The sequence below is a fragment of the Corvus hawaiiensis genome, chromosome 1 (genome assembly GCF_020740725.1).
Source record: "Corvus hawaiiensis isolate bCorHaw1 chromosome 1, bCorHaw1.pri.cur, whole genome shotgun sequence".
Lineage (NCBI taxonomy): Eukaryota > Metazoa > Chordata > Aves > Passeriformes > Corvidae > Corvus > Corvus hawaiiensis.
The window spans coordinates 7,124,539-7,152,462 of NC_063213.1; the positions used below are offsets into that span (position 1 = coordinate 7,124,539).

At 42.6% G+C, this 27,924-nt stretch overlaps 1 protein-coding gene across 2 annotated transcripts in view; it reads left to right on the forward strand.

The window, feature by feature from the left end:
* DPP6 (dipeptidyl peptidase like 6) overlaps nt 1-27,924 on the forward strand; it is a 544,191-nt gene that overhangs the window by 39,139 nt on the left and 477,128 nt on the right. Inside the window, exon 1 of one of the 2 annotated variants that reach the window (XM_048324219.1) lies at nt 22,998-23,235. The exons of the other annotated variant lie outside the window; for it this stretch is intronic. Within the exon in view, the coding sequence (XP_048180176.1) occupies nt 23,185-23,235 (51 nt within the window). The 5' untranslated portion in view covers nt 22,998-23,184. Of the gene's footprint in view, nt 1-22,997; nt 23,236-27,924 lie in introns of those variants that run through there. 2 annotated transcript variants of the gene reach the window in all.

The window sequence follows — 27,924 nt, forward strand, 5'->3', positions numbered from 1 at the left end:
GTGTAGCTGTATTCTTCTCTGTACATCTTCATGAAGACATCAGCCCTTATCAAGGCAAGGGCCAGTACAGCCAGGGGGTTTAACTGGGTACCAAGAAAAAATGTCACCAAAATGAGAGGCAGGAGGTAGTTGGAAATGATGAACAGCCAGAAACAAGTAATCAAGAACAGTGCCTGTCCTCCAGAGGGCCACTTATCTCCATCTCCTTCACTCAGAAATTTATGAACCACCTTAGTTCACAACTTCGCTGAAATCTGATCGAAACACTCAATGCTTGGTGTATGAAATATGAAGCAAGATGGAAATGCTAAGACTAAGAGTTGTAGGGAAATGTCGTGGTTAGCTTCCCTCGAAAGCATTTTCACAAGGATGGTGCTCTTGCCTTGGCTTCCAGCTCCACCCCTTGTGCCCTAAACATCTGAACACCACTTTGCTTGTGCTTAATGAACTCTCCGGTGCCTGTCTGAAAAAAACAAAACAAACCAGATCTCCTGCAAGCAGGGACATTTTTTTGGTGTTTGGAAGGTAATGTGCATGTCAGTAGCACTGCATAATGGAATCACTCAGGAAAAAGAATAACTTTGGATTTAGAAGGCATCATGAGATGCCATTCAATAAGGAACTGGATTAATACCTTAAATTACTTAGAAATGTGGGGCTGTAAAGGGCATCTGGGGCTGAGGCCAGCCCCTTGCCATAGTCAGCCTCTGTCAGATAAACCCTTTCATAAACTAATTAGCTGATCCATCTTAGAACAAATTAGGTCATTTACTACCATTACTCCCACGGGGAAATTGTTCAAGGGCCTCACTTCTCTGTTGCTTTGAAATGTTCTTCTAATTTTCAGCCTCAATTTATTCATGGCCAGTTTATATCCATTTGTTCTTGTGCCAATGTTGTCCTTTAGCTTAAATAGCTCAGTTTCCTCTCTTATTGTATTCCTTGATGTATTTATAGACAACACTCACATCCCCTCTGAGCTTCTGCTTCACTAGGCTGAACAAGACAGGCTTCCTTTTTCTTCTAGCACAGGCTCAGTGTTGGTGTGATCATCATTGTCCTCAGAACCTGATCTTACCTGGATTTGTTTCACCTCTGTGTGTAAGGTGACAAATACAAATAATTGAAAATAAGAGCAGTCACCTTTATCCAAGATTCAATAGAGAAGAAATCATCTACATTAAAAATGGGAAATTATACCTGCAGTAGATGAGGTGGCAGCATTCCCTATTTTTGGTAGCATTTATATAATTCTGAGCTTATTTCAAATGCAAAAAACCCCCCATTTCATGCTCTAGAAAGTGTACACATTGTTTTCCTCCACTGTCTCCATCTATGGGAGTTCTTGACACTTTTGGTTGATATTTTCTCCTCCCAAGCACATTTTTAGGCCACTGCTCTTTTTTTAGGGTCAGAGGTAGACTCAGAGGAGGGAGTGGGGTATGTTGTGGCCACATCTCTTCAGTAGATTTTGAAAGGACATTTCCCCTTTCTGCCCCTACTCCACATGCAGTCATTTGCCAGGGAAGAAGCTGTTTCATAGTTCTGCAGTGCACTGCGTCACTACACCTGAGGTCCCCCCGTCCCAGTCCAGAGGTTGGTGACCAGAGCACTGCCCTTGCTCCAAAAGGGTTGAGAAGCTATGAAAAGGATGTGCCACATGCCTTGGGACATGTGGCATGCCAGCAACAGCTCATACAGGGCATGGAGGTCACTTCGGACCCTTGAGTAAATCCAGGCTGGAAGGCTGGCTTCATCTTTTGTCAAACAAAAGATACAGTTCTCTTTCATGCTTTCACCTGCTCCCAAAAGCACGTCCTGAAAACTTCATTATTTATTATTGTAACTCACAGTGTGTTTGATTTAGAGCAAGAACCAAAGATGCTGACAGCAGTGTGTGAGATACATATGAAGATAGTTTCAGGGAGTTTGTATTCTGATGCTTCAGTGCTGCAGAGATGTGGGCATCTATTTCACTTCAAAAAATATACATCTTTTTAAAATGAATGTAACATTTAGAAATACACATTCGTCTGCTTCAGGTTAAGCCACTGTGAAAGCCTTTGAAGAGTCAGAGCCTAAAAGATGCACATAGCTGAGTTGTTTTGAGAGATGCAGAAAATGTATTAGCACAGATTTATTAATTCAGTTACACAAACTCTCCACATGCTCATCTCTTTGTACTAAGAAATGTGACATTTATGGGCCTCGCTGGTAAAGTAAGGCTCTAGCAGAGGCCTAAAACCTGGTGCTTCAGGTGTGGGAAATCATTTAGTGTGTAGGAGTTAATGAGAAGGAATATAAAATATTTCACAGACATTTCTGAAAACATGTGTTATCCCTTTCTTCCTTCATATTCCTGACACATGTTGTCATCAAATGGCCATTTCACACACCCACAGACATCTAGTCATCTCTTTCTTTCTCATCTAAAATACTCTCTGTTTTGAGCAGTTGCTAGACTTTTAGAGATCTCTCAATTAGAGATGATCAAAAGCATTTCAAGTTTAACAACCATCAGGAAACACAGCTTAATTAAAATAGGCACATTTTGCAGGAACAAAGTGGTTTCAGTTTTGATACAAGTTTAAATGGAGAATGAATGTAAATAAATTGTGTCCGGTTTCTTTCATTTAAATATAGAAAATATTTCGGTTTTACTTTACAGTTTTGATTAATTTTGTTTCAGCTGTCGTAGTCAAAGCACTTTATATTTCTGTTCATCATGTATCTACTTATAATTAATATTTAATTAAAATGCTTTAGACTTGAAACTTTCCTGTAACATGATGGACTTTTTATTTCCCTTTAGAGTTTTGTGTTAGTGAGAAATTAAATGGTAATTTTTTTTTCAAATTCAGAATTTCCTACTTCCATCAGTAAAATTGGAGTGAGCCCCTTCTCTGTATTTCTTATGCTGAGGGGGGAATAAGCTTCCCCAGATTTTGATTTTTATTACCAAACAATCCACATTAGCTCTGCTCAGACAGGCCTTGGCACCAGAGGGTCCATCCAGATGTCACTGAGTACCAAAAACTGGCTTGGCAGTTACAGATGTGCCTTTGTTGAGGTGATTCCCTCTGTGGAGAACTGCAGTTTTGGAAAGGGCGGTTCAAAGGCTGTCTCTAAGAAGTGAGGTTACAAAGGCTGGGGGAAGGCAGGCTGACAGAGCCCAGATGAGTCACAGGCTATCAGATGGTTCATTTAATGATAAAAAGTGAATTATTGTGGTACACAAGTTTTGTAGTTGAGAACACAGCATGGAAGGCTGAAACAGCATTACCCAGGTCTGGCTGCTTATAATATGGATTTAGCTGTCTTTGACAGCCAGTGCCCTGTGAGCAGTTTATTATCTGGAAAGTTTTAGAGCCCCGTGTTCCGCTGATGGTTATTCATCAAGTGTTGCCTTCATTCCCAGGCTGTGCTCAGACGTCTTTCAAAATTATGGTAAATATTGATTTAGTGCCCTGCTTAAACATGCATCTCTGGCACAGACCGTTCAGCAAGTGTGCCTGTGTCAAACAGGAGAATTAAATTCATAGCCAGAGTTCACTATAATAGCTGTCTTATTTGTCTAATGCTTGCCTTCTTGGAAAGCATCATCCTGTCATGTGTGTCTCTGAAGAACATAAATGCAATAAATCTATTAAAATGTTAAGACCTTTGACAGTGAAATATACTGAGCCCCTTAATTCTGGAAAAGTCAATTTTGAAGAGTCACTGTAAAAGTGATGTGTTTGGGCTGCATGTCTTAGCTCCTGCAGGAGAGACTCTCATCATTGCCTCTTCCATTCTCAAGTGGTACTCAATTTCTAGTGTGGTACTTCCTGCTTGAGAAGTTGGTGCTGTGATGACCAGTTCACCTCACCCAGTGTCAGAATGAAAGCAGACATCCCTTGAAGAAACTGGTTTGGGGTTCAGCAGTGAACCAGAACACCAGAGGAGATGAATGGGCAGATGGGTGTTCTTTTGTGTGTGGTGCCTGATGTGGAGCCTCTTCACCAGCGGTGGGTCAAGTTTGTATCTGTGGGTAGAGATTGACAGAGAACTCCACAGGGATTTATGTGTCTGGTGATCCTTGTGGAGAGCTTCCATGTGACCCACTGAGAAGCGTTCCAAATTGGGATCTTTGCCAACTCAGTCTAATATTAAAATGAGACTCCAATTCCTCAGTATCACCTTCCTTGACCATAGTGCTTATAAAAACAGAAATTGCTAATGTATGTAAAATTAATACAGCAAAATAGAAAAAGGTTGAGATGGTTGTCAAGAACAGTTTGATACATAGGGAGGATTAAGAAGACTCAATTTAAAACAAAGAAATTGTGAGCTGCAACTGCTTCATAAGAAACTGTTAAGTTGTGCAAACCCCATCTAAGTTGTTTTTTTCTCTTTAGTGAATATATGAATCCACAAATATTCTTTTCGATGTTGCATAAAGCCCAGCATCGTTAGCCTCTCTAGGAATTCATGTTACAATTTCCTTCATGAGAAATGTACTGGTGGCTGTACTGGATGTGGTCCAGTTTCTGGCTATGAGGACTTTTGCTCGTGCCCAATGTTGCCTCTGTCATTAACTGATCCGGTTCAGCCCCGTGCTTCAGGAATGGCACAGCTCTCAGCAGACCCATGAGGATGTTTATCTGAAGGCATCTGCTGCTCTGCTTGCACAGGACCTTTCCTTGGTACTTTCTTTTTTCGATGCCACCTGTGACCTGCTTTTACCACTGCCTTATTGTCCTTTGGTAGAGCCACACCTTTTGTAATCTAGTAAGTGAAGTAAGAGTCTAGCTTTACTTCTTTTTATTTTTGTATGTAAAATGTAAAAAATATGAGGTTTTGAGGTCCTTTGTTTTTAGAAAACTCACCCATGAAGAAGGGACTGTGTAGATCCTGCTCTGCTGCAGCATTTCTTCTGGGATGAAGTTTAGACTCCATTATATGCATTTTTCTGGAGAGCAAATGGGTAGATATTGGGCCGTTTCTGTGTCTAGGAGGTTAACTTTCTCATTACACATTTCTTTTCAGCAGGACTTCACACTGAAAGGGCAGAAAACTGCTTTGATTCTGAGTCCTTCAGCAGCCTTTTCCTCCTATGGAAAAGGATTTAGATACCTGTGATGGTTACATTTCTTTGTCTGTTTTTTCCCTTTGTGTTCCCTTTCTGATTTTTGATGTCTCTGTTAGCCATCTTCAGAGGAAAACATCTGTTTTGTGGAAGACATGAGGCAAAGCAGCTGCTGCTAACTCTGGGGAAGGGAGAGTTAGTTAAAAACTTGACCCTTAGTGGTGTCAGTTTAAGGTGCTAATGGATTGGATGGCAGATTCAGACAGGCAGGTTGGTGCTGCCAACAAGATCAATGATGTGAAAGGTTAATTAATGACACATGGCTCATTTAGATTAGGAAGGGCAGCAGCTGGGAAGACCATGAGATGGATTTGCTGAAAGCATCACAACTGAAATGGGTTGTGTTGGGTTTGTTCTTGAGGGAATGAGCTGATTTCAGGTGGACATTCCTTCCATCCCCTAACTGGGATTTGCTTGAGTGCAAAAGGTGTGTTTGTGCATGTTTATATGTGTGCTTTACACACATGTGTGCGTCCCATCGTTAGCTCCCTAAAGGCCCTAGAGAAGATATGACACTCCCAAGAGAGGACATCATTGATGATTTCTGAAGAGCCAACAGAAATCTGGGTCCTACTGAACACACTGGCACCAGTCCAGGGGGGTGTTTAATAAAGTGCTGAAATTTTAGTGTGGGGATAGTCACCGTAGGTCAAAGTAAAAGCATAAATCTGGTCTGAGCCAGGTTGCTCAGCTTTCTGCAAGAGGGAGACTGTAATGAGCAAGACTGCTCATAGTATCAGTGGCATTCCTGAAAATTCAGGCATGAATTCAGGGCTTTTCATCTAAGCACTTTATATAGGCTGCCAGTTTGCCTTACTTCAGTAACAGAAAAGCCCTTTTACTCAAGATTTATCCCTCAGACCAGTGGCAGCTTTTCAAGTAAAACTCAAGTGTCTTGAGTTGTGAGACTGTTTTGGAGTAAGTTCACCTAAGCCACCCTGAAGAGTCCCTCTCACTATGGATGGTACCTCAGCAGTGCAGCTCTGGTGCCTTTGGCTCTATCACCAAAAAAAAGTCACCACTAACAAAAGAAAGTCATTTGGCCCTCATATCTCATTTATGTGAGCAGGTCCCCTCCTTCCTGCAGTCACTGTGAGTGACGATGTCCCCACACCTTTCCTCTGAGGTTAAGCCTGTTGTGGCAGTATGGGAAAGAGGTGTTGCTCATCAGTCTCTGAGGGTTTCCAACAGGAATAGGCACCACTACTGGGCACTAGTTTTGCTGCTCATCCTGTAGAGAGTTGTTGGAGCTGGGTTTGAACTCCTTGCACTTCCAGCTGCTGGCTGTGAGCCATGAGTTCTGTGAGGAACGGGGAACAGGCACACATGTGAAACAGACTTTCAGAAACAAAAATGGACCATTCAATTCATCTGGCCAGGACCAGGTAAGGTATTGCTGGGAAGGCTGGGCACACAGTGCATGGCCAATAACAGCAGCATGATTTTGTACTAGGGGCAGGAGGTTCTTCTTCAATAAAACACTTCAATAAAGTGTTCTCCAAAAATGCTCATGTTCCTTCACATAGCCCACAACGCCATGTTTGAAGCAGATGCTTCTCTTTTAGACAGCAGCTAACTCAAAACAAAACTGCTTGAAGCAGGTGTTCTGGTATGTATTATTAAGAGCAGGGAGGTGAAGTCTTCATTTATCTGTTATGTATGTGGGCAAACTCAAGAAAATAGGTGTGTAAGTACTGACTAATCAAATATTGGAATTAATGGCATAAAACAGCACATTAATGGAAAATATTCAAAGTGTGTGTTGTTCCTTACCAGTTTGTTGATTTTGTAATAAACATTGACTTGTCTGAAGAGCCACCGAATTATAGGTATGATTGAAGAAGCTTCATCTTATAAGTTCTGGTGCTGTATGTTGCTACATATCTTTGTAGGTTATCAAATGAAAAATAAACATGTCTGAACATCTGCCCTGCACTGTCTTAGGAGCACTTTGAGAATATATAGGCTAAGTTTGCCCTCTACTGGATTGCAAAATTACATCACTGGCTTTATTACTGGCCAGATATGTTATGCTCTGGTTATTCCCAAGGAAGTTTCCCATTACACGATATAACACATACTCACCTCATCCTCAACACTTGTGTCATCTTTCCAGTCAGTCATCTTTGCTGTGTGAACTGCTCCCTGAATTATTTTGTTAAGAGTTGTTCTTTTAAAAAATGTCTCTACCCAGTGGTACTTTGGAACAGGGTTGTGTTGGTGCCTTTTTCTTTAGATGAAAAGCTTCTGCAATGGGAGTGATTCTGAACATCAGGAATAAACTAACAACTGATTGACAGGAGACATCTGCACAAACAGATCCTCTCTTTTCCCTCTGACAGCTTGTTTCTAGCAAGCCCTGGGGTCTCCAGCAAGCTGCATTCAGAGCCAGGAAACAGCCCCTGAGGGGCTGCAGCTCCTGCTCTTTCTCTGCTAGTCAGGCTCCCTGCCACATATTTACTGAGCACTTTTAGTGTGGCTGCAGCTACTTGCAGTCAAGGCATGAAGTGATGCTGCATCCTAATTCTAAGGATGTACTGGGGTTTCAAGGCTCATTTGGTTTGTGCTTTAAATAATAGTTACAAACATACACATTTGTGACAGACTGCATTTGACATCAGCTCTATAAGAGTGATCCCAGAGTTATGAGGTCATACCCAGGAAAGTTAAATCTGCTGTGATGAATCATGAGGTATATGAGATCAGGTGCTTATCTAATGTAAATCAGTGTAAGTTCTCTGACCTGAACAAAATTGTGTTGACTTGTGCTAGCTGAAGGTTTGTCTCATTTTTAATGTAATTTCTCATTTGTTGTTTTCCTCTGTTGGGTGAGCTGGTAAAGAAGGTTTCTTGGCCTCACCAAACCACTTCTGTACTTGCTCATAATTTTTAGGTCTGCCAGGCTCTGTTTATAACCAGAAATGCTGTGTCAAAAATATATTAGTTCCAAAAAGTAAATCAGCGTCTGTCTGGACACTGCTGAGCAGATCTTTGCTCTGTCTCTTTGTTCAGATTTTATCTGTACTGAAAAAAGACCAGACAGCACAGTGGGGCACTATTGTCCATCCCTGTGGCAGTGCCAAAAGCATGTTAGGAGCAGCTGATGGCATTTTTAGGGCTCCTGTTACAGCTCTCTTTTACTCTTCCCTGGATCCCCAGGCAGCAGTGTGAACCAGAAAGCTGCTGAGTTTTTCTACTGACAAGGTTCAGGTTTTTTGCTATGAAGTTGTGTATCTGCACCCTGGTGTGCTAGAAGGTTGTGGTAAAAACCCCTGAAACTCAAAAAGCTCTTTCCAATAGCACTATAGTTCCCTAGAGCCAGCAGGTTGCTGTTTTCATGCTGGTTTTATATACAGATAACCTGAAAGAGGCATGGAGATTGAATATTATCTGAACTGCTCCACAGTCAAAACTAAATTTGGAGGTGAGGAGGAAACCAGCATATCTTAGAGCATCAGGTAATAGGGAGATATTTCTGGCTGGCTGATTTATTTGTCTATTTATTTCACCATCAATTTTGGAGTTAAAGTAAGTCCCTGGGAAAAATGGGGTAGGCAACAAATGTTTAGTGGTGAAAGATGTATGATAAATTACTGTGCCTATGGCTCTACAGTTCATTTCAGGGGCAGCACCTCCAAAACAGGCAGAGGAGAATCAGCTGCTTGAGATTGGGAAGAAATTATTAAAAAAAAAAAATTGGATATTTGAATGGTGCACAGACAGAAAAGGAGGACTACTGTACCAGTGGATAAGCCACTGATTGCTCTGACCATAGAGGCTTCTCTTGAAGTCTAGGGAAGCCTACCTCATTTGATTTCAGAATGTCCTTAGGAGAAGTGAAATCCTGGCATTAGTCCCAGTAATTCATGTCTTGTAGGTCCCAGCCACTCTCTCAGTCTTTGTGGGAACTTGGTGCTGTGGTGTCATAGGCTGGGCAAATTCTGGTTGCACCGGGAAATGTGTCTGAAGGCAGAAACTGGTGCAAACTCCTTGAGTCAGGAGGTGTAATTGCACAGAGAACAGCTCTGCTCAGTAAGGAGCTCCTGTGATGTGGAGTTGAGGCGTTTTTAATCATTCCCAACTAGTCACTCTGTGCTGAAGTAGAACTGCATGGATGTCCCATCCTGAATCCTATGTATCCTGAAATTTGACATTTCAGGACTCTTTGGGTGGTACACAACTCTTCCACATGGAAGAAGCTACAGCCCTGCTTTGAAAGTGTGAACAAAGGCTGGGAGTGGAAAGCAGCACACTGGACCCTGCCTAGTGCCTGGAGGAGCTGGATGGGGGCTCCTGGGAGCAAGCAGACCTGAAAATTCTGTCATTTGATGTAATTTTTTTCCATTTCATTCATGAATATTCAAGAACAGAATGTGGAGGTTAAGACCTGAACAGCTGCAATATTGGTGGCAAAGCTCTTTCCTTGACTGCAATGGCTTTTGGCTTCCAAGTGGTGTTCCTAGGACAAATCCTGAAAATCACAACCTGTTTCCTAATGATAAGCCTGGAATAGAGCTAGCAGTGTCCTAATTTTTCCACGGTCTGGTGCACAGAGAAGCTAAGGTCTGGGTCCTCAGAGGTCCTTGGCGCTTAACTCCAGTGCTGTGAGCGGACTAATAGGCAAGAATTGCCCTGACCAGCCTCATCTTGGACCTGTGTCACGTCCAGCAGCTCTGTTTAAGCTTGTGCTCAGGTGTCCAAGCCTGCCAAGCCTGAGCTATATTGCAGGTGTCCCTGAGCCCAGCCCAGCCTTCTGCTGTCCTGGCACTGACTGCCCTCCCTGGATGCACCCCCAAATCTTCCTTGATGGCAGTTTGTCTCAGGTTGGTCTCCTGCTGGAGTTCACTGAATAGAGCTGGATCTGACCCACCATCACACCTTGATGGAGCTCTTATCACCACGGCTCTGATCAGGTCTGTGGGGTGGTGCCCTGTGTCTCCTGGCTCCTTCTCCCTCGAGGAGCAGCCCTGCTTTTGCTGGTCCCTGGGACTAAGCCCTGTGGAAGTCATTGAGTCCTTTATAGACATTTCAAGAACTAGCCCATGTCTTGCCTGAGGCCACAGAGCAATATCAGCAGACATGACAAATCTTCATTGAACCATCTTTCTTTTGTGCTGCATCAATCCTCCGTAATTAATAAGATTTACAAACTTACATCCATTACTTAATTGCTTCTGCATTCATAAAAATGTCACAGCATTTTAGTTCCTTTTGCATTTACAGGCTGGAGCTGTGCAGTCTGTGGGGCAATGAGCAGATTTCCACTTCATTATAAAACAAATGGTAAACAACTGCACAAATGGCTTTGTTGTTAGCTCAGGCCTGAGAACTGAGCTCTAGACCACTGTAGACCACAGGCTACTTTAACAAAACCACTTTTGATAGAGAACATGGAGATAAGCCATGGAAAATAGTTTGGGAAAATGAAAGCAAGTGTGAAAGGTAGGTTGGTTTTCGTTGAAGACAAGCTATTTAAAAGGATTTGGGAGTGGATGGGGAGAGAAAGAAGAGAAGGGGGCCTGGATCATGTGCACATTGCACAGAAATGGCCAGGGGGTTGTGCGGCATCTCTCATACAGGACTCGGACCAAGCCATTTTTCCATAATGCACATGAAAGAAGAAGAAACACCTATGTCCATTTTACCTGTGCAGGAGCCAGGCTCTGAATTCCATTCTCTAAGTATTACAGAGATATTGTTTAACTCAACTGGTAATCTTTCATTTTTAATTTTAAAAACGATAGCTATGGACCTAGAAATAATCTGTGGGAGTTATAAGGGAAAGAAAATAATTTCTCTTGCGTTCCATCATCCCAGCTCACATCTAATTTATTCACTTCATAGACGCATAAATTCACACAGAAGTCAGACTCAGCTGAAACCAGAATAGATGGAGTATTTATTGCACAGGCAAGAGCAGCCTGAGGAACATCAGAAAAAAAGAGGGCACCACAAGACATATTCCGAGCTCCTATCTCATAAGCACCTTTGATTTCAAATTCTCCTACAAAGGAGTAAATAGTACCAGAGAAACTGCTTTAACAGACTGCATATGACAGCTGGCTAGGGAAAAGTTGCATCTTTTTTACCAAAAAGTGTCTACTTTTTATTTAATTAAAAAAAAATTATTTCAAGAGGAAATAAGGCATAACAACTGTAATGGCCAATCTCATGCAGCATTTGAGTTCAGAAGTTATTTTCTTTGTATTCTATAAAAACACAGAACACTTGAATTTCAAGAAGGTAGCGCGGATTTGTGTGGAACTGAATGGGAGACAAAAGAGAGTCAGTGACTGCCTAAGGTTAGGAACTCAATCCACTTCTAGCGACAGCAGCAGACAGGAATATAAATTCTGTCTCTCAGTAAAGTTTTGAGAAAATAATGTCATTTTCTCCATAAAAACTGCTTCCAAGCTCTCCTCCTCAACTTTTCATGGTATCTGCATATGTCTTAGAGCTCTTGGCCCTAGAGGATTTGGGAACCCATCTCTTTCCTTGTGGGCAGGGCTGAGGAGAGGACACCTTGCCCAAAGCTGTGGAGTGGGTGCTGGATGTTGGTTTGCAGGCAGCCCAAGCACACAGATGAGCTGTGGAGCACCGTGGCTGCTCGAACTCAGGGCACTCGCCTGGGGGAGCCCAGGTCTGTGTGAACCCAGGACAACTGTGCACAAACCCCAATGCCAATGGAGCTGAAAAGGTACCAGAGTGAGGTGAGGGTTGAGCTGAAATTCTTATGATTTCTTCTGTAGACCCAAAGGTCTAAATTCCACTTACATCTTGCTTTAGGCCTCCAAGTTTTCCACTGGCCTTAATTCCTTTTGTTCCATGTATTTCTGTTTCAGAGCTGCTGTGGTAATGTTATTCCAACTCTTTCTGTTTTGCTCTGCACCTGATCTCTGTGTCCTTTGACAGCATGGATCAGGCAAAATGTGTTGTTTACATTTTGAATTTGCCACTATTTCATCCTTGGAATCAGTGATTCTACTTGTAAAAAGCTTTTTGGTTTTTTTAACTCTATAAATGACAATTGAGATTGGTTCAATTCTTAAAACATCTTGCAGATAGCTATCACAAAAGTCAATAAGTTTCCTTATAGAAAAAATGAAGTTTTTGGTTACAAAAAAGTCTTTATTTTTAAAAATATTTTAACTTAGTTTGTGAGAAATGGTAGCCAGATTTTTTTCATCAGTCTGTACAACTTCACTTGGTGCACCAGTTTTGGGGGCCTTACAGGTCTCAGCTTCAATGGAAACTAATGGCTTAATAAATTCTTAATCAAGTATTTTAAAACTAAACAGTTTTTAGACACCATTTGCAGGTTTTGGTAAATAAAAGTTTTCATGGAGAGAATTTCCACAGAAACATTCACATTTTCTTCTTGCTTGTGTAGGGAGAAGTTTTTGCTGTCTTGTAACCACTTTTTGGTTTTTCATGCCCTTGTTGTTTTTGGTTAACATTCCTTGTTCAAGTCATGTCGTCCATATCCATGATGTGCAAAATACATCCATGATGTGCATAATACACCTGGTAAAAAAATCCAGTAGTTGAAAGTGAAGATCAGTTAACCAAGGATCTATCCTATAGAAAGAGTTAATATCTTATGAACTTCCATGATGAAAAACAGCTGGATTTCAAAACAAAATCACTCATGAAGAATAATCTTTCCTTTAAAACTTTCAGCATAAAAGTATATTCTTATCTATAAGAGAAGATTGTAATCCTCAAAATGTTTCCTCTTGTTGTATTCCAAACACTGAACTTCAGCACTTCATTTGTATTGATGTTTAATAAATTGGTTTTGTTTTTCAGCTGCAACAAGGCAAGATGAATTTTGTGGAATAGGGCAGGGTAATGGAGATGCGGTGTGTAATTTGGATGATGAATTATCAGAGATCCAGAGTAGCCTGTGTTGTGGTCATTTTATTGTTCAGAGCAGTAATAGAGTTAAGTTATATTTACATTTTCTAATTATATTTTGTTATGCAAAAAATTATATGTACATAGCCTCTTGCCAAACCAACCACTGAACTCTATTCCTCGCTCAGAAAAAAAAAGAAAGAGAACAACTAAGACTGAAATAGAAAACAAAATAGATAATGAAAGCCCAGTGAAATCACCGAGAGGCTCCACACTGAATTCCAGACAGGCATCCTGCATTTCATCATGGCCATGGCCTTCTGTTGTCCGCCAAGCCTGCGGCTCAACGTCTCCTCCTGCCAGCGGCCTTGGCCAGGATCCCTCACTCAGTGCTGCTCTGGGAAACACATCTTTAAAATCCCTTGATTTTAGGATCAGCCACAAAATGTGCTTGCTGGAGATGGTGGCATCCAAAAGACTGAAATTATTCTCCCCTGTGCCACAGCAAAGGAGCTGTAACGGCAACCCAGTGATCAGGGCACAGCAGGTGCCATTTTCTCCCCAGACTCCAGACACAAAGTGTTTTTCCTCAAATAGATGGCTCAAGTTTTGGTTCTCCTTCTATGCAGGGTGGCCACTCAGGAGCCAGGTGAGATGCCTGGACAGTGACTCCATGGAGGGAGAGAGGGAGGGACCCCAAAGCCAGGGGTCTTTTTTCTCATATCTTTCAGTAGAGTATCCCAGTAAGCTGCTCTCTGCATCCCTGTATTGGAGCAAAACAATGTTTTTATTCATCTACTTGGACACGCTGTGTCTGCCTCAGTTAACTGAGAGTCTGCAGAGATTCCACTCACCTCCCCACAGTAACTGAATTTCCTGAAAACCCATTTGTGTCTATGTGTCTTTATAAGTGAAGGATGGCATAACCCTTACTCTTTTTGATGGGACTTCTAGACCTTTTTCTTTGCTGCTTCCCAGGCATTTGTTGCAATGAACACCATTTTCCTTACTTAGCTGCTTCCCCACCTTTAAATGACTGTCTAAACTAGACAAAATAGGGTGCATTAGAAAGATACTGAGAAGATGTATTAATTTATGATTCCAGGTAAAATAGAGATTCCCCAAAATAAAGTCCAAGGCAGGTTTAAACTCTAGTTCTTCTACCCCAAGTCTGGTAACCTGAACTAATACCTAGAAAAATTAATAATAACTTTTCCAAAGTTCCTTTTGGTTCCATATTAGGCAGCATTGTCTTTAACTGAAGGCAAAATTTTGGTATAAGTTATCATTTGCATTCTATATACCTTGATTTAGAGCTGAAAACTGACAAAAGTAGTCACATTCTTGACTATTCTTCCTAAATATATTAGGCATTCAGAGATAAATTCTTAGTCCGTGCCCATCTTACTAACACTTGAAAAACAACAATTCTATTGTAATATTTTATATTATTGGATAGATGTCAGGGCCCTCTCTGCTCCTACATTTTATAAATGTGATAAAGTGTAGGCCCTGCTCTAGAGAGTTCACACTTTCATAAACTCAAATAATGAAAATTAAGTGATTGTCACAACAGGTTAAGTAAATCCTTGACTTTGGAGAGCTCTAAAACTCCATCCTAGCAATTGGTTCACACCAATAGACACCACAAATTACTTGTAGGCATGATATCAATTTCTTCAAAAGTAAAGAAACTTAGGTACCTGGCCTCAAATAATTAAGAAATTAACTTACTAAATACACCTAAGAAGAATAAACCGTGTATTGTAATGCCTATATAGCAATGTTTGGCCACCTAATGTACTAAAATTCCACTGAAATGCCACTACAAAGTAGAGAAAAAAAATATCTGCTGGTGTTGTAGGAACATCATCCAACAGCAAGAAACATTATCTTTGCCCTCAAGGTGGAGAAGAACTCAAAGTGAATTGACAGGCTTATATCAACCTCTCATCATTTAGAAAAGGAGTAATGCAATTAAAAGTAGTCTTATTTTGTTGAAATATTTTATGTCAGGCACAGGGTGTTCTGAGGTGATACAGATAATTAGCAGAGAAATTTAATCATCCGTATCACAATGAAAGAAAAAATTTGCTCTTTAATCAAAAGATAGACCCACCTGATCTGAAATGAGAATGTTTCAGTATGTCTTCCAGGCTAGAAAGCCTAGTTAAAAATTAATGGAAGTTGGCAAGCATTAAATTATCTACCTAAAAGATCCTATACAGCTTTACAAATTAAATAGAAATTCATTGATATTCACAAACTAAGTTATCTGCAGGACTAATGCATTGGAAGAGTGAAATAACATACACCAAAGGCAGAATGCCTTCTGAGCAGTGTGCCTTCACTAGGGCTTGTGCTAAACAGAAGGTTCATTTGTGGGTCCAGGTTTTCTGCTCAGCTTAAGTGGGAACTGTGCTATTTTCTACCAATAGAGCTTGACTCATGGTGGTGTTGAAGGAAAATTTATGGCTAGACCCTGGCTGCAGCTGTGGTTTCAGTGGCAGGACTTGTGTTGATTTCAATGGGATGAGCTTGCTTGGCTCTTAGTGCTTGGCATTTTCTTGGCAATATGTGAGATTCTTCTTGGTTCCAGGACTTGTGGTTTTGGTATCTTTCCAACTTGGCTGGAATCACTGTCAGGAGTGAAAACGTCAGTGAAGGAGATTTTGATGCTTTTTGCATTCTCAACATAATTGTGATTAAAAAATGTAACTGTCAGAATAGTATTGAAATGAAATGAAACTTGTTTCAGAGGATAAAATCTGTTGCATAACAAACTTTCAAATGTTTACTACAAGTCTGTCTATATTTTCATTTCAGTGTTAATGAAAAAACCTTAGCACATATGTTGCTTTCAGCATTCTATATTCTAGTTAGGCTTTTGTGTGGATTTATGCATTTGTTTTTAAAGATCTGTAGTCTTCACTTGTACTGGGAGAAGCTTGGTAGCACAGGATACTCTTAATTTAGCAAAGACAATGGGATCCTTTTGCTAGGCACTGGAATTGGTGAAGTCCAGATGAAAATCCAAAGTATGTTTAAGGGTGAGGATACTTGCTAGAAGAGATTAATGAGGAGTACATCATTCTACAGCAGGACTTTTAGTTTTTGAAGTATAAAAAACTTTAGCTCTGATTAACCAAAAGTGGTACTTGCTTGAAAAACAGTCTCATAATGCTTTCTATTAGCATTTTCCTGTTACTGATAGTGAATCTAATGATTCTGCCCAGATTTTCCTAGCATCCCCATGCATTTAAATTTTATACGCCCAGATATGATACAGAAATCATATTCTGAATGCTTTTCCTCCTACTCCAAATCCCTTAGCAACTTCAATTTCATTCATGGAAAAGTAATTATTTGAACTCTGTATATTTTTAGCTTTTATTAATGGAGTTTAAAAGCTGGAAATGTGAAAAAACAAGAAGCCTTAGGGTAGAATTTATACTTCTAGTAGAAATCCTCCAGAATTTGCCCTCGTTCTTGGGCTGTGCTATAGAGTTTATCCTCTGCTTGTCTTAGGAGGAAACCTCATGGTCAGTATGGACAGGGACTCATGTATGAAACACATTTGGTACTTCTACCCAAGGAAGTGAAAACACAGCACATTCATTAGCGCTGTGGATATGAGTCTGAGACCCCCACACCCAGTCTGTTTTTGTGAGAGCACAGAAGGTTCTGTCTGGGCCAGGTGAGGAATCAGCATAACAAAATGAAAGGCACTGCCCCACTGAGCCTGTAAGCTCTTGGGTTTATCATGGGCTACATGAAAGCAAGCTGGGGATCTCTGTACTGACCCCATGGTCTATTGCAGATGAATATTCACTCAGGGATAACGGGGAGCTGACTGAATTCCAGGTAGCTGTCCAGAGGTGACGTGTCTCAAGCCAAATCGCTGATGAATCTAACAAATTACCACGTTTGCTAAGAACTAAATGTCAAAGCACATATAAGGGTATTTAGTGTCTCAGTAGTGTCAAGAGACATCAGATGTGTTGAGCTCCCCACTGTTTCCCTTGGGAAAATGGTACATGAGGAATAAACTGTCCAGTTTTATCCTTGGGAAAATACACTCCTGTTAGTGTAACAAGAACATATCAGTATGTCTTTTCTCAACAACAACAGTGTTCAGCTGTTCCATTCCAAATTCCCTGAGCATGTGAAGTTTTTAAGTCCCACATTAAACTGGGAGGGATGAGAAGTGAATGAACATGCTGTCAAAAAAAATAACATGGAGAACAGGTTTGTAGTAACCTAACAAAATAGAAGAATTTAAAAAAGAACTAATCAAAATATACATAATTCTAAAATGCAGAGGTTTCTATCACATTCACTTTTTCCTCAGGAAACAGAGGATGCTGCCTGAGATAACATAATTTCCTTTTTTCAGACTCTCCCATTTATGTTAACAAAGATGGCTTAAGCACCCTCATGCAGTAAGAGCTAGCAAATATTAGCTTTTTAACAGCAGCTGCTCTGTCATTATTGTAATCTCCTGAAGAATTAGTGATCCTAAGAAGTAAATTTTAAATTTATTTAGCAGTGTATTTACTTTATCGTTCTCTCCAATTTCTCCTCTGGCAGACAAGGCAAGACTTCCTTAGAAGACAAGACTAGAAGCTGTAAGACAAGACTGGAAGATGTAAATTCTTGGGCAAAATTTTAGGATATAAGAAGTGAAGATTTTTCAGAAGAGACATGTAGCAGTGGAATTCTCAAAATTGATCCACTTAGGAAGGAGAAAAATGTTCCTTGTTGTAATTCTCTGGGGTTTTTTTTTTCAGTGATGTATTACTAAATACTCTTATGGAATATATTTACTATGACTAAAGCTGTTTCTGCCTTATTTAGGGTTGCACAGTATAACACTCAACTATTTCATTTGGGATCTCACCAATCCCATCCCTCTTGAATACTATAATTTAATAACAAAGCAAGTACTTGAGATGTTCTCTGCCTCAGCTGTTATCTCCTTTTCTTGGCACTCACTAGACCACATCTGTGGTTCAGCTCTGGGGCCTCACTACACGACTGATACAAATTGGAACAAGTTCAGCAGAAAGCCACCAGGATGGTCAGGGACTGGATCACTTAACCCTTGCAGAGAGGCTGAGGGAGATGGGCTGGTTCAGCCTGGGGAAGAGATGGGTTTGGGAGGACCTGGCATCAGCTTTCCTACTTCTTGGGAAGGTTATCAAGAAGATGGAACCAAGCTCTTCACAGTGAGGTGTGGCAGAAGGATGAGAAGCAGCAGGCACAAGCTGAGACAAAGAAAAGTTCAGACTGAATATAAGGAAAACCTTTATCCCTGTGGGATGAGTCAGCTATTAGAGCAGGTTGCCTAGTGAGGCTGTGGAATCCCAGTTCCTGCAGGGTTTCAAGGCGCAGCAAAGCTCTGAGCAACCTGCTCAGGTCTCAGAGCTGGCACTACTTCAGTAGGAGGTTGGGTTAGACACCTCCTGAGATCCTTCCAGTCTGAATGATCTTCTGATCTCAAGCATTTGGGTTGGGTTCCCCCTCAGCACTTCTGGTGAAACGCACCAGTTTTCGTGGATGCTTGACAGAAAGTGCAAATCAGACTCCCCTGATGCTCAGCTCAGACTGTGGGCTCAGTGAAGGGAAGAAGAGGTGAGTCACACGACAAAACAGTGTGCTGGGGACCTGGGTCTGGTGGGATGCAGAGGATGAGAAGAATTCAGAGCAAAAGGGTACTATGTCTTAGCCCAATCTTAGAGAAGACCATCTTGAAATTAGGCTGGAGAGAAGCCTGAGCATAGGTTTGTGGCATCAAGCTGAGAGGTAAAAGACAGGATCCTCACAAAAGGTCTGACTGAGAAGAAGAAGCCATTTGTTGCATTTTGAAAACACAAATCCTTTTATTGGAGACAATAAAAAGTAACCTTAAATTAAGGAGAGGAAGTGAAATCCTGATGCTCTTAGAACTGACTCTTAATACAACAGCTGTTGTATTTGTCTGTGGTCTTACATCCTTGAAAGATTTTTCTTTCAAAATACTGAAAAAATTAGTGTCTGTGCTCTGCAGCCAGATAATACTGTGTGAAGTTAATTCTTTCCTTCTATTCAGAAGGACTGATCCTAGGCTTGTTTGGAGAGTGAGGAGAGCCAGCATCAAATGGGTTTTATTTGATAAAATAAATTCTCCCACTCTCTTATCGACATGGCTTTAAATAAAGTATTGTGAATAGGATGTAAGCATTGTAGCCTGTGCTCCTTCTCAGATAAAGTCAGCCCCAGAGTACTGAAACCTACAAAGAATAGAATATCCATGGGGCTTTATTTATTTTTTTTTCCTATCTCTCATTCTGTGAGAGGTGTGAGAAAAGCATGTTTTCTCAAAATGGCCTATAAAAATGTTGGTGGATGAAGATGCCATGTTGGTTTTGTCATAGTACCTGAGGTACAGAGGCTATATCTAGATCAGATTTAAAATGAAAACTTTCTGATTTCCCAGGGTTTTCCTCCTGTTATGCACCTGAAATACAAAATGACTGATTGCAAAAAACCCCTTCTTATAGAGGGGTTTCACTTCAGATCTTGCTGTTAAGATGCAGCTGAGTCTGGGCCAAGCCTTCCAACATTTATATCAAAAGTAACTCCACTGGTAAAGTAGGTGCACTGAGACTAAACCAAGGAATGCAAAAGTAATGCATTTTCACATTTTCCCTCTGAGAAAAAGCCTGATATAATGAAGGAATATTTTCATGTTTTATTGAGGTTTCCTGGGCTAGATCTCTGGTCTTAAATACAGAGGCTTTTTAGCTACTTAAATCACACTACTTTATTGTGTCCCAGGGTGATTGTCTGTCCTTACACATCATTCAAAGGAAGTAAAAAAAAAATGTTCCCAACAAAAATATGGAAGAAATTTCAGGTCATCTTTCTGCTTTTACCATTCCACTTTCTAATAATAAAAAACTTGATTCTGTGTTCAGTGAGAGTATTTGTTGCAGCTCTAGTGAATTTCCATTAAAATGACATGGAGAACATCCATCAAGAAGAAAATCTCAAAAGATGTCTGAATGGTGGCTGACAGGGAGTCCAGTCAGGTTAATGCACTTGAGGGAGTAATGTGGTTGTATCACTTGGAGCTGTCTTAAATGTCCCAAATCTGAAGCACAGTGTCATTGACTGTTTGCAGCAGAATCACCTGGCCTGGGGTACAAATCAGCAGCATGGCTTAGTCTCACGCTTCTAGATCTGAGATCAAGTCTTAGCTGTTCCATCAGCCAAGCAGAAGTTGTTCAGGTGTGAAAATTACCAGCCAACATCATGATCAGCAGAACCTGAAGTCTTTGGGAGCACAAGAGATGCAGTTTTGGAATCATCTTAGGAAGCAACAGAACAAGTCATTTGTTAAAGGGACGTTTTGATCTGTAACAAAAAGGGTCACTCTGTCTAGGGTGCTGTGATCCTTTGGGGCGCAGGGTGATGCAGGCTGAAAGAGGCCTCAGGAGGTCTCTAGCCCAACTTCCTGCTCACGGCAGGGTGAGCTCTGACAGCCTCCTGCTCTGACACCAGGGGAACCAGGGCTTTATCCACTCAGCTTTGTAAACTTCCAAGGGTGGACTCTGATCATAAAACTTTCCAGAGATAAACCATTCACTACGTCTTTTCTGAAAGTGTCAGGTGAGTCAGAAAATAAGAATTAGAAGCTGTGAACGAGAATTCTCTCTCATAATGTGTTTGGCATTTTTGCCACAACATCATCGGTGTCATTTTGCACAACACTGCAAAACACTTTTGTTTCCTGTTTCTGGAAGTCTCTGGATTATAGGGTCAAACTTCAGTGGCAGAAGTGAAAACACAGTAATGTACAAATTCCAGCCAAAAGGACCCTGGTTGGTGTTTAATAAAAGAAAAAGCCCTGGATACGGTCAGTGGTGAAACCAAGCATTTTGCCAGTAATCTCAACTTTAAACAAAGCTGTTTTAATCAAGATAATTGCTACTTTTATGCCAATAGTGCATAAATTAAATATGAAATAAAAATAAGAGATAAACACTGCAACTGCATTATGACAAAGCTGAGGTAAAAATATCCAAAACCCCACTACTGCCAGAGTTCAATGTAGGGTAAGGATTTCCATTGGTGTATGAAGTCATGCAGGAGGCAAATGGAACTACTAACAGTGAAGTACAAGTGTATTTTGCATTCGTACATAATTAAAACTCCTAAGGGTAAAAACTGAGATGGAACAGGAACTTCCTCATAAAACACCAAATTCCAAGTAGAGAAATCGAGACCAGATTTTGAGGAACATAATGAAGAACTTCCTGCTCAAAATGCACCTTGTATAAAGTATAAGCAATTCCCAAATAGAGACAAGGGAGAGAGTAATCAAGATATTCAAGTGAGAGGTGGCATTTTTGTGAAACAAAAGCTCCCACAGGTAATCTTCAAAGGTACCAGCATCACCTGCCATTGGCACTTCCCACAAGGGTCTTGGAGTCTCACTTCTCCAATTACCATCACTTCTAAGATACCTGCTTGTCGTCTTGGGTGATATTTTGTATTTAAATATCTTTGAACAGCTGTGTGGCTTAGAGAAAACTAGAGTGTGAACAACACTATGGGATTGCACAAGTTGTGTCCTATTTCTAGTGAACACCCATTGCCTATGAAGTGAAGATGCTGCAAACTGTGAAGGACCAGAGCTCAAAGTGCTACAGATGGGCATAAAAAAGGATGCATGGACACGTCTGAAGTTCCCTTGTTGGGAAAGAAAAAAAAAAGAAAAGAGAGCTTTTGGTTCAGCCATTGGCTTGGTTAAACCTTGGATGACAAGAAGAGTTCCTGCTTTTTCTTCTTGGTTTCCCTTCTCAGATATTAAGCAAATCACTTCTCAGTTTCCTGTCTCCTTCTGAGTGAGCAACATGTAAAGCAGCCCTGTTCCTGCCAAGTGAAATCGACGGGCACCTAATTCTCCTGAAATGTAATTACTTCTGGTGCATCAGGGAGAGACAGACCACACTCCACAAGGATTTTTTTTTTTTGTGTGCAAGCTGAGATGCAAACCTTTGGGATGGGTGGCAAGGCTCTGTCCCTGGAAAGCTGCACCAGGGCGAGGAGGAACCACATTCTCACAAGGGCAGCAGGATGGCACCGTCTTCCAGCGGCTGCTCCAGCCACCTGTGGGGCAGCGCAGCTGAGGGACTGCATTGACAGCGATGGGAAACCTCTCACAAGTGCGGGCACCGCTGGAAAGGCACAGAGGCCACGGCCGGGTTCAGCTGCAGCCCGACGCGGGCAATGCCCCTGGCTCTGCATTTTCCCCTGTGGGAGCCGAGCTCCGGCATCCCCCTGCCCGTTCCTGCGCCGTGCGGAGGGGCTCGCCTCGGATCCCGAACCCTGGCGCTGGGACAAGTCCCTAGATCGCCCCATCCCCGACAGCGCCCCGCGGGCTGAGAGCGGGAGGGTCGGGGGGCTGCGGGTCCGGGGCGCAGCCATGGTAACGCGCCGAGCATCCCCCGCTCCTCGCGGCAGCGCCGTGCTATTCCCCACCCTCCTGCACCAGCCGTGGCCTGGCCGGGGCCGCGCCGGCTCAGCCGGTGAACAGTTAACGCCGGAGAGGCGGCTCCTCTCCCCACACCCTCCCCGGTTCCTGTTGTAAAAAGCGTGTGTAACCCCCCGGGAGAGCGGCGAGCCGGGCACAGCCAGCGGAGGGGCGACAGCCCCCCTCTTTTTTATTTATTGCCCCCCACCCTCCCTTTTTCTGCAAGTGGTCTGCGGGGTGGGCTTGGCTCGGCGGGACCGCCCGGGCCCGGGGCGGCGGCCGGGCATGGCCGGGGCGGGGAGCGTGTGTGCGGCTCCCTCCTGCCCACCCACCCCGCCCCGCCGGCTCCCGCAGGGCAAAACCTGGATCTGGGTGGTGACAGAGCTGGGTGCCCCCGCTGCTCTCGCCTCCCCTCTCCTCTGACAGGAGCTGCTTTATTTTTATTACCTTTTTTTTTTTTTTTTTTTTTTCTTTGGGTCAAAAGGAAAAATATGTATTGAAAGGGTGGGGAAGGAAAAGAGAGAAAGCAGGCACCCTCCCCCTCTGCTGCTCGTAGTCCCCTCCACTCCACACCAAAAAGAGCCATCGCAAGTGCACGCCAGTTCTTCACTAAAGTGATCCAGCCGCTGGATTAAGTAACTCTCGGGGAACAGCACACGCACGCACACACACGGCAAAAATGAAGGAAAAGGCAATGTTTCAAACGGCTAAAATGCAAGGAAACATGATGGTAAGTGGCTGCTGCTGGCGCCTCCAGTGACTGTAAGTGTCGGGGCTCCCTGCTCGGCTCGGCGCTGCCAGACCCCGCTCACCGCCCGCACGGTCGGTGCGGAGCCCCCGCTGCTGGGGCTGGGCTGGCCGGGGGACAGAAGGGGGCTCTTTGCTTGGTGTCCGTGCCCCGCTTGGTGCCTGTCCCCCCACTGGAGGGGCTCACGGGGGATTTGGGGGTGCGGGGGCGTCCCCGTTTGCCGGGGGAGTGGGGCGCAGCGCGGGCGGGGGGCGCGGGGCTCGCTGGGGCACCGCGCCCCGGCACGGCCAACTTCGCCAAGTTGATGACCACGATGTGTGTGCGTGAGCTGGGGGCTGTGGGGGCCGCCTCGCCTTTCCTCCGGCATTACTACTGGAAACATTTGTCTTGATGCCATTAAAAAAAAAAAAACCAACAAAACCCCCCCCACTACTCGGGATGCCTTTTCAATAATCCCCCTCCTCCCTTAAGGAAAAAATAAAAGCATCCAGCTGCTCTGCCGGAAGAAGTGCTGGTTGCCATCTTGTGCTGATGGAAATATATTGGTGTGTTTTGCCTGCTGGCTTGACCCGCTGGGGGCGGCGGGGCTGGGGGTGCGCGGGGCCCCGCATGCGGCGGCTCCGCAGGCGGGAGGAGCTCGCTGCGGTGGGGCGGGGGTGCACCGCAGGCTGGGAGAGGCTTCAGGGCGCTTCGCCTTAAAACCAACTTCTTTCAAATAACCTGAAGCGCGTAAAGGGTACCTGTTGGTCTCTTGTCCCTTCTCTGCTCAAGAAGAGCCCTCCTGTCTGTGTTTTGCCTCCCCTGTGAGGGGAAATGCTAATATTTAATAAGAAAGGTAGTATCTGTTTCTCTCATGCCTTCTGTTCAAGAAGAAGCTAAAGTATTCGCCATCCTTTAATCAAGTTCTGTAGTAAAATGCTTTGCTGGCTTTTTAAGGAAGTGTCTGCTTTTCCAACTCCAATAATATTGCTTTTTCCAGCGGTAGTGTTTAAGAGGAAGGTGCAATGCTATGTGACCTGTGAATTCAAGTAAGGCAACTGAACAGGAACTTCTACAAACATTTTTTTCCAGGAGAATTACACAGCCTGTGTGATTGCAGCGTGCTCCTTTTATTGTGCTTTTTAAATGCCGGGCAAATATCTAGTGCTGGAACTTTTTTTTGTGGGGGGAAATTTAGACTATTATCTGCTTAAGCTACTCATCCTGATGGTCATTATAGCTTTTGGTTAGGAAGTTCTTGATCTGTAAGAAAAAACAATCAACGAGCTGAGATGGCATTGTTTGATTTAAGTACAGGGTGAGACTAATTCACACACACAGAATGTGTAAAATCACAGAATTAATAAAAAACCTCTTGCACATTTTCCTTGCAAGTGTCCAAAGTCAGGGAATGAGGAGCGGGCAGGGATTCCCCCACCGCCACTCAGCGCAGGGCTGAAGCTTCTGCTGGGATTTCTGGCTGGTGCTTCCGAGCGTGGCAAAATGGATCCGCCTTTCCACAGCTCTGCGGGATGAGCAAGGGCTGGGTGATCGATCTGCACACATGGCTCTGTAGCAGGGGCAGTCCACAACTCCAACCTTCAGCCAGAGACAATAGTTTATGCCTCTGACTCAGACAGGAGCAGGATCTGGCCCCTCAGGCTGCTAAGTCACAGTTACTTCTGTCACTTGGGGCAGTCTCCCTGGACTTGAATGCAAGGTTTTCCTTTTGAGAACTCATTTTTGAGACACTGGGAATCAAATTTAAAGACAAAAACTGTTATATTTGATTTTGGTGGGGGAACAGGTGATTTCTTTAGATAATGTCTGTTTCTATGGGCCACACACACCTGGTTTCGGTGTTAATCTGCTCTGTGTTTGCAGCTGGATCTGCAGTTTATTTTAGCAAGAATTAAGTTTAGGTGAATATTTGAGCTTTAAGATACTTGAACAGATTTTATATTTCTTCAAGGTAGTATTTAGCAGACCTAGTCCTGAAAACTGAGGTACACTTTTGATGGAAATTCCAACAAGTTAAGCCTAGTAGTTTATGCTTTTCCTTAAGCTGTTGTTTAAAAAATAGTAGTTTTGCTTTTATATCACTTTTGTTTCAATTAAAATTAGAATCCTGAACTACTCATGTCAAATCCTGTGCTGTGGATGTCCTCCCTCTCCTACCTGGCAGTGATTGCGAATACTGGCTTGGGGTGTGTGGAATCCCAGGAGTTGCATTACAGTGTGCCCTGCATTAAGTGCCTCAGCAGAATTCAAAAAGCCATTGAAAATTCAAAGCCCACCATGACTTTTTTTTTTGTTTGTTTGTTTGTTTTCTGGCAGTTTTGCTGTTGCTTAGAATCCTGACAAGCTTCTAACTATGTATTGATTTTTCTTCTCTTTAAAAATCTCTGTTAAATTGAGCTATTTCATTCCTAAAATGATGTGACAGCAGGTGATAATACTGACACACTGGTCCCTGACCATGCAGTGGACCCTTTTCAAGTGTGGTAATAGCTCATGGAGTCATTACACCTGTGATTTCTTTATTACCTAATTAGACCAGCAAAAAATGAAGCCATTCTTGTGACACTGAGATAAATGTTTTTATCCCTGTAGCAGTATTTTACCAGGGCTTTGTTTGGCTTTTTTTAAACAATAGCATTTACCTGGAAAGGTGCCTATTTTTATTTTACTGCTGTATTTCCCATTCATCATTTGAACCAGGGGAATGCAACTTACAGAAATAGCTCAGGCTCTTACAGTGGGCTTTCTCTTAATTCTACATAAATGCTGTAGGAAGTGATTAATATACAGTGGTTTCTCCCAATAAGAATTGACGTATCCTTGAGTTTTCCAGTGTACTTGAAGTTAGTATGCAACAATATGGTATGGAGATAAATGTCTATCACTTTTGGAGATAAATTTAACACACTTGCATTTTATCCTAACTTTAGGTGTGGCTATATAATTTATTTCATTAAAATATTCCAGTCTTTTTCCTTGCACATCCAGTTGTCAGGTCGGGGCAATAGTGCCAACTACGCATTTTATTCTACGCTTCCCTGTGTCTCCCCAGGGACTGGTCTATCATGTACACAGGGGTTTTGTTTGTTTGTTTTTAATGGATTTGCAAACAAATGTATCCACAAGAGCTGTTTTGAAGAGCACTTTTACAGTAGTGCCAGATTCTTCTCTTACAAGCACTCTTGCAAATCCCAATTTGTTAGAGGTACAATTGCAACAAGGTTTATAAGGAGCTACTACCTTTGGTTGTGGACAATTAGGTGAGTGGTAACAATGGGCTTGGGGGAATGCAGAGGGGTTTTGAAAGCAAATTAATGTGCTGTGTGTGAGCAGGCTGTTAGTTTGGCACACTTAGTGGTCAGTGGAAGCAGTGAGCACCCTGATCTATCTATGTGTATTAGGGGGAGGGAGGTTGCTGTGAAACTCTTGTTCTGAATTTCACTCTAACCTGCAGGTGCTCGAATGTTTGGAAACTGCCAAGAGAAACCATGGTGGATGTGTCAGATTTCTGCTTTACTCTGATGAAAAATGTATGAATAGGGCAAAAGAGACAGCTTGGGTTCATTGAGAGGATTTGCAGAAGAGTCTGGAGATTTAGATTTTCAGTTTGACCATTTAAATTCCAACTCTCATAGCTACAGTTTTGATGTACATATAAAAAACCCAAATAAAAATAAGCCCAGTGGCAACTGTTATCTCCTCAGAAGTCCGCTAGCACCTCTGAGGCCTCGGAGACCTCAAGGGTACAACTGACATGAAGACTAAGCTACCCTGTCATCCCAGGAGTGCTCCTGCTCTTCCTTGAGAAACACAACTCTGGTACCTCTCAGGAGCAATAAATTCTTACTGAAATAAATAAGACCTTGGTGTTCCATTGTGATTTTCCTTATTTGGCATAATTTACCTACAGGTGTGTTTCTTGCAGTGCTCAATCACATGGCACTGAAACATGGTGAAATTCTTCTCAGCCAAGAATGCAGTTGTCCTAACATGGGCTAAAGAAGCTGTGTAAAGATTAATTTTTCTTGAAACTCCCACACTGAAGTACATGGTGGAGTTTGTGACCCAGTGCAGGTCCCTGCTACTTTAGCCTTCCCTCTGTCTTATATTCAGCTTGACTTAGAAGCCAGATGCAATCCAGATTTTGTGTACTGTTCCTTAGTTGTCTACTACCTCAGCTGAAACACAGGGAGCTCCAGAACTGAAAGCAAGGAAACCGAGGTAGCAGTTCCCAGGTGAGCTGTCATGAGTTCAGCTGGAGTTTAAAGCGAGGCAGGAATTCAATTGCTGATACTACAGCAAGAATTGCAGCAAAAAAATCGTTGGGACTGAGGCTGCTTAGTGAAAGGTGAGTTGTGTTTTGAGGACTGTAACATTCTGGTATCGTTTCTGGGTCAGGCATGAAAGGGAACAAGGGTTCCCTTTTGTAAGGATGATATGTGCAGCAGGCATACAATCCATAGGAGGTGCTGGAATTGCTGCATTGTGGGAAAGCTGTAAGATATGCTGAGGCTGTTCTAATGTCGTGTTGCTAGCTGGTGGAAATTAGGAGCCTTTTTACATTTGAGGTGGGATGGTAGAGAGCTCCACAAGCTTTGCAGGATCCTAATATTGTCCATGCAATATAGTGTGCTTTTAGATACATCCTTACTTAGGGTATAGAGAAATGCA